We start from the raw sequence: 6,876 nt of genomic DNA, 5'->3' as shown, positions 1-6,876 counted from the left end.
GTGGAGAGCAGAAAAGGTTTTGTCTTGTGGAGCCCGCCTGATGATTCGCAGTATCAAAAAGCATCAAAAAGCTAAAAGCTTCTTGAAGGTAGCAGGAGAGCAGTTTTGCGAATCTGCATTTGATTTTCACCGCTCCCATTGTTGGTTGTACACGCAGTGGGGGCTCTCATTTCCCCGAACAAGCAGGCTGTTTGTACGAGGTGAGAGTTAATCCGCAAGCCTTCGACGGGCCGGCGCCTTTCCTCAACGGACACATGCGCGCACACACACACACACACACACACACACACCCCCCGATCTTGAATGCAGCAGTTTTGTTTCTGAGTACTCTCCACAAACTCAAGCGCGCGCACACACGCAGCTGACATCTTCTAAACGTTTCAGCTTCCTTGTGGTTTGTCCTCCTTGGGTTGCTCATAAAACGTTGCATTAGCGGTTCTATTGTTCTTCTGCACACCATTGCAAGCCAGCAAGTAAGCTTTCTTGAGCCCTTATACAAAACTACTATTGATGAGTCCTTCTTTGATGTGATGCTTTGCTGTTTAAGCTGCTTTGTCACTTTGTTCTCGAATCGAGTTATATCCGTCATTTTCATTATTTGCCGTTCACATTGTTTTCGATTATTTATTAAAACAAAGATGTGAAACTTGCAACACAGACAAGATACCTCTACAATCGTCTGAAGATATACCTCTGCACTTGTCTGGCAAACAAGGTATCTCAAAAGCAAGATACAGGTAGCACACTGTTCATTCAGAATAGCCAGTTATCGACTTTTTTCCTTTTGAGACACAGTTAGGTGTTGCCATAGGCGTGATTAATTGAAGAATGCCTTCTATTGCTTTGGAGATCATCAGGCGATAGCCTTATGATGCGGGAGAACCAGACAATTTTCTTTTCATCAGCTTTTACAGCTTTTGAGATCGAGTGTTAGCCTTACGATGGGGGAAAATTCAACGTCAGTGCCATCACAAGAACCAGAAAATGGAGCATCGGATGAAAACAAAGAGTTTCTTACAATACGAGATTGCTTGTCTAAACCATTAGATGGCGCGGAAACCCTGGTATTGAAGCCTTCAATTATTGAGCCAGATGGGGAATTCAAAGGTAGGAGGAAAAGCACAGGAATCAGTCTGATTGCCAAGTTACGTTCCTCTTTTATGAGAAGGAAAAGTGGAAGCAGCTTAGGTCAGCCTTTGGTGATTGAGGATGTGCGGTATGCAGAGGATCAAGTCATTGTGGATGCATTTAGGCAAGCGCTTCTTCAAGAAAACTTGCTTCCAGAGAAGCATGATAATTACCATCTGCTTTTGAGGTGCAATGTTTACTCTCAGGATCTTTGTCAATTCTAATTGTTACTGCTTTGTGATTGTGGCTTGCATGCCCACTGGTGTATACAGATGAACTTTGATTATTGTACTGTTTTGGTGGACCTTAACTCATGCAGATAAATATTTTGTATCTTGTGGTTGTTTACCCTCGACCAGATTTTTACAAGCTCGCAAGTTTGATGTTGAGAAGGCTAAATGCATGTGGAAGACAATGCTAAAATGGAGACAGGATTACAGCACTGACCACATTGATGGGGTATGTTGAGCTGGTAACATGTCACACTTAGCTTTACAGGCTTTTGATAACTAGTGAACACAGGATGTAGGAATGAAGAGGAAGGTAAGGGCAGTTTTCATATCTATATCTTGTATTTAGATGGAGCTGTACATGCTTTCTGTACGAAGGCAACTTCTTGGTCTTTGATGTTCAAGCATGTGGCCCTTTGCTCTAGAAAGTCTAGCTGTGTACACGATGTTAGCTAATAGGTGGCGTACGATGTATCCACTTTCAGTTGATAGGAGACCAACAGCCTCTTGATGTAGGGTCTACATAGACTAGTATGAGCGGAACAGTTTGTTTTATTATCCATTATGTGTGACAGATTTGCTTTGGCTTCACTGTTGTTAAGAGTGGGACATACTACATAAGGATAGGAACTCAGCAAGCATATTTGCATCGAAAGTTTTTTCTAAACTTGTCTGTATAAAGTATGATTTTACTGGCAAGCTATTTAAGCATTTTGCATTGAAATACATCGTAGTCAGCCTAGGCAATCTGTAGTTTAGTCTTGAAAACTTGCTTTGACAACACTCTGAATCAGTAAGTGTGGGATATCAATGGGCTAGTGAATAAAAACATCAAAGCTATGAATATGTAGTGTTTTTCAAATGCTGTCAGGCTTCATGGTTACAGAGTTTGGGGATTCAGAATCCTTTTGAGTCTTATATAGTTCAAACATACGTACAGATTGTTATAGTTTTCAGCGAATACCTTGGAAGGTTGCTGTGCTTGGTATCATGTATTGGCATCTGACTTCTGAGCGAGCTTTATATTTGCTTATTTAATATATCAGTGCACTTGGTTATCTTTTATTTTGTGGCACTATTGCAGAATTTTGAATACAACGAAGTTGATGAAGTGAAGCAGTGCTATCCACATGGCCATCATGGTATTGACAAGTTTGGAAGGCCCGTGTATATTGAGCTGATTGGAAAAATAGATCCTCAGAAGTTGTCGAAGGTGACAACCATGGATAGATTTATAAAATATCATGTGCTAGAATTTGAACGAACTTTGAAGAAGAAGTTTCCAGCTTGCTCAGTTGCAGCAGGGAAACATATTGATTCCTCCACAGCAATTCTCGATGTTGCTGGAGTGGTACGTTCCTTGCTTATCTAGTTGCTCGCCTCTCAGTTGATCAGAATTAGAGCATTTGAGATTAAGGACCAATGGGCTGACATTATATCTGAGAAGAAAAGGAAGGGGTGTTTACATTAGTGTCTCAATTATGTGCAAATAACTGAAAGTGGTGCTTTGATGGTCTTGATTGACACAACAGTGAAGCCTTCTTGACATGAATTTTCTGCAGATGTGATTTTTCTCCACTTCGACACTAACCTTATGCATCACAGATGTTAGTTTTTTGGTCTACTAACCAAATTGAGTTATTGCCTTTTATATGCATATGCTCCTCCTTAAGCTTAGTGGAAATCCCCTCACGAGAGCGACAATGTGCTCACAAGGAAGTCATTGAATGAAAAGGTGTATTTATGCATGTATAAATACACCGTTTTTATGACCAGGGAATGAGGAGCTTCAGCAAAAGTGCAAGGGAGCTAATCACAAGCATTCAAAAAGTTGATAGCGACAATTATCCAGAGGTTTTTAAGATTGTTCTGATTGTGTTTTTCTGTTTAGTTATAAAAGTTCAAAGTTTAGGAAATTTAGCTCAGGTACTAGATTCTGATGTGTTGGGTTTTGTCATATTGCGCTTTTTGAGACTGGTTTGTTGGTTGTCTACTGCAGACATTAAACCAGCTCTTTATTATAAATGCTGGTTCAGGGTTTAAGCTTTTATGGAGCACAGTTAAGGGATTTTTAGATGCCAAAACAGTAGCCAAAATACATGTGAGTTGAAGCCATGAAATTATTTGGAAGTCTATTTTTTTAAAATCTGGTGTTTAATCTTGTTGTAATCAAATTTAGTGCAAAATTCCCTTATATCAATCCGTATACAGAGTATATGCAAAAGTTAGTCATGTTTTGGAATCTTTTTGAGACTGCAATCAAAGCTTAGGCTAGGCTTAGGCTTCAAAAACCTTGGCACTGCATGGGCAGTCAATTCTAAAGCTTCAGATTGCGTGGCTGTTGAGCACCTTTTTCTGTTCCAGGTACTTGGAACGGATTATCGAGAAAAACTTTTGGAGGTGATTGACTCGAGGTGTATGATTGTTCAAGTACTATTTTATCAAACTTACTTCTTTTTTGTTAAAGTTTGACTGGACCAAATTCCTCACACGTCTTGCTTTGATGTCATAACAGCCAACTGCCAGAATTCCTTGGAGGAAGTTGTAACTGTACTTGTGATGGTGGGTGCTTGATGTCAGACAAAGGTCCTTGGAAGGACCTTGAAATAATGAAGGTTTTTTATCATTCTCTAAATATCAGCATCAATTTTTGTGCAACCAAGATGAACCTCATTGCTTTGTCTATTATGTGTCCACAGAAGGTATTGAATGGCTGCGAGAAGCAATCAAGAAAGGTTATTGTAGTCTCTCGAACAGCAACTAAGGTACTTCTTTTCCATTGTAGAGGAGAGTATTATTTAATATATAGTTCTAAATTTGGTAAGCTATTTTTTGTCCTTTAGACTATTGAAAGAAGCACTCTATGTCGATGTTATACTAGGGCTATTGATATAAATTAACAATGACCAAAACTTGACAGATTATATCATAGTATTGCTTTAAAACATAGCAAATATATAAAATATGGTATGCATTTAGTGAAGAAAGTCGGATTGGGTACTTCTCAAAGAGAAAAGTCGAGTTTTTTCTAGCCTCTTGCCCTATCAGGGGCTTGTGCAATTTGTTTTTAATTGCTAATAAGAACCATATTTTGTCCTACTTTAAATATTGAGAGGGTTTTCTTTTTCCCGTCTTTCACATCTTGCTGGAAGGCAGTTACAAGTGCATGATTTTACGTTTAATGCATGATTTACCTAATAGTGCGCAATATCTTGCTAATGTAGGAAAATTCTGCCAGTTCTTTGGAACAGAATATTCCAACTACATCCTTAACACCAACAGAAACAGAGTGCAGGGAAGTGTCTCACAATTCCACATTACAGAATAGGGTATGCTTTGCTTGCATTAACTGTTCATTCCTGGGGAAGCTCCTTCTATAATTTCCATTCCTCATTTTGTATTTTCCCGATAGGAAAAGGATCAAACAGATCCTGAAACTGTCAACAGCGAAGATGGTGACATGGTGCCCATGGTGGATAAAAAAGTTGACCCACAGTATGATGGAGGTTGCACTGTGGAGAGTTCAAGTGACGCACAATCTCTTATCGATCATTCTGCAACCTACCATAATAGATGTGCCATAATAGATGATAGTATCGGAAAGGCTTCCCCTTCAGAAGGTGCGGATTTTCTGTAGTAGTTACTTAGAAAAGCTTAACTTCTCAGTACCAACTATTCTCCTGGTTCATGTGCAGGCACTACATCTAAAAATGCTTTTTATGGATTCGTCAGTGAAACGTTGATTGTACTTTGGGCCTTCCTGCTCAGTTTCGTTGCGTATCTTCACCGATTGTTTGGATTGAAGGAGAAGAAGCTCTTTATCAACTATTCAAACACCTTTTCTAGTAATAGTACCCATGGAACATTCTCCAGCTTGCAGCCTTTGGGGGTCCAACAACATGCATGTGAGCGGAAGTATGAGGTGAGCGAGCGAGTGGCTAAATTGGAAGAGGAGATTCATAAAATTACAACCCCAGAGAAGTCAATGCATCCACCAAAAGAGATGTCGCCATCCCGCATTAAGGCCTTGGAATCAGAACTTGCTGAAACCAAAAAGGTGAGCTGCTTCTATTACGTTCAATCTACTGATGGTTGATTGACATGCAGTATAGCTCAACATATGAGATCATTGTATCTGAAGTTCAGTTATCTATCAATTCGCTTATTGGCTATTCTTAACTTCCCTATTCGCTTTAGATTTACCCGTTGGTTACACCTGCTACTATCTTGCAGGCACTGCATGCTGTCTTGTCAAATCAAAATGAGATTTACGAGTGTCTGGAGAACTTCAAGGAGTTGAAGTGGGAGGTAAGGGAATCAAGGGTTTTACTTGGGAAGTTCTGAAAACAGAAATCTTTTGTGGTGGGTCATCCTCACATGCATGCACACGCTCAACGAGCTGGGTATGTCTTGCATGCATAAAATAGAAAGACTTATATCAATCACTGCATGCACAGGCCCAATTAGACGCAACTGCTTCAAAGTGGCAAATGTGCATTGCATTATTGAGATTGCATTGATGTTCCTGCCTAATCATGACCATGTCATTATTTTGACAGAAGAAGAATTGTTGGTGAGAGAATGCCACAGCATTATTTTCTGTTAACCAAGTCATCACCATTTAATACTGAAGATTATAGCTCAAATTCAACAAAGGGCTGTGTTGAGCCTTGGGGAGGTGTAAGTTAATGCTGAAGAAAGCATTTGAATTTTTGGTTGATTGGCGGAAAAGCATTGATTGTCGGAAAAGCAACAAGGATGTAAGGGCGAATGAGGAATTTGAGTACTTAAAAGAGGATGCAATGAACAGGCCCGAAAAATCTTTGGCATTACCTGTTGTGATGACTGCACACCAGTCATGAAGCAAAAGCTTGAGCCCAATGCCTTGTATAATTGACATCACACAATTGTATATACAATATTTGCGCATTGAAGTTATCGTGTCATACAAACATATCCCACATCTAACAAGATGTCACGTTTAGAACATACCTTTCATCCATTTGTATGTGGATTCACAAGACAATCATTGAATTTACATCTTACTGTATCCATTTTTTAAACAGCTGACCTTACCCATCATGGTGATTGATAGAAATAATTGTAGCGTACTCATAGCCCTCATGGTCCTGTAAACTATGCTTCCTTCACAAAATTAACAAACTATTTTGTTTTTAAAGGTAAGGGATAGAGGTGGCTCATTTTCTTCCTGAATATTTGTTGGTAGGTCAAGCGTCTTTATATCCCACACTTTTTCCTCTTTCCCCTCACTAAGTTCCATGCAAGTGTATGTTACTAAGGTTGTCGCTATAAATGACAACCGGCCTTTAAACTTGCACATTCAACCCTCGATAGTAGATGTCAAAGGATACTCTGATGGAATGTTTCATTCATAAAAAGACAGCTTGATCATGTATGGACCTGCATGACTCGTGCTTGAGATGACACTGGTTTGTAGGTCTGGAGGCCCCTATTGACATGCAAAAATACAAAATTGACCTAGCAATGTTGACCATTA

General features: G+C 39.5%; 1 protein-coding gene across 3 annotated transcripts; it reads left to right on the top strand.

Annotated features, from left to right (window-relative positions):
- Window positions 1–221: 221 nt before the first annotated feature.
- Window positions 222–6,542, top strand: LOC147431796 (phosphatidylinositol/phosphatidylcholine transfer protein SFH3-like). 3 transcript variants are annotated; one of them, XM_086494283.1, is made up of 15 exons: window positions 222–473; window positions 659–715; window positions 858–1,315; window positions 1,488–1,587; window positions 2,443–2,709; window positions 3,135–3,212; window positions 3,358–3,459; window positions 3,723–3,772; window positions 3,874–3,973; window positions 4,058–4,123; window positions 4,583–4,687; window positions 4,771–4,978; window positions 5,054–5,415; window positions 5,592–5,666; window positions 5,918–6,542. In XM_086494283.1, the coding sequence occupies exons 3-15, from the start codon at window positions 942–944 to the stop codon at window positions 5,933–5,935; spliced, it is 1,905 nt and encodes a 634-aa protein (XP_086350409.1). In that variant the 5' UTR covers window positions 222–473; window positions 659–715; window positions 858–941; the 3' UTR covers window positions 5,936–6,542. The 3 variants fall into 3 exon arrangements, with proteins under 3 accessions (XP_086350409.1, XP_086350408.1, XP_086350407.1); XM_086494282.1 differs by having other exon boundaries at window positions 812–1,315; XM_086494281.1 differs by having other exon boundaries at window positions 659–737.
- Window positions 6,543–6,876: the final 334 nt, after the last annotated feature.

This window comes from Adiantum capillus-veneris, chromosome 21 (genome assembly GCF_014529385.1).
Source record: "Adiantum capillus-veneris isolate H3 chromosome 21, ASM1452938v2, whole genome shotgun sequence".
In the NCBI taxonomy this organism is placed as follows: Eukaryota; Viridiplantae; Streptophyta; class Polypodiopsida; order Polypodiales; family Pteridaceae; genus Adiantum; species Adiantum capillus-veneris.
The sequence above is the reverse complement of the archived record's forward strand: the minus strand, read 5'-3'. Positions and strand labels throughout refer to the sequence as shown.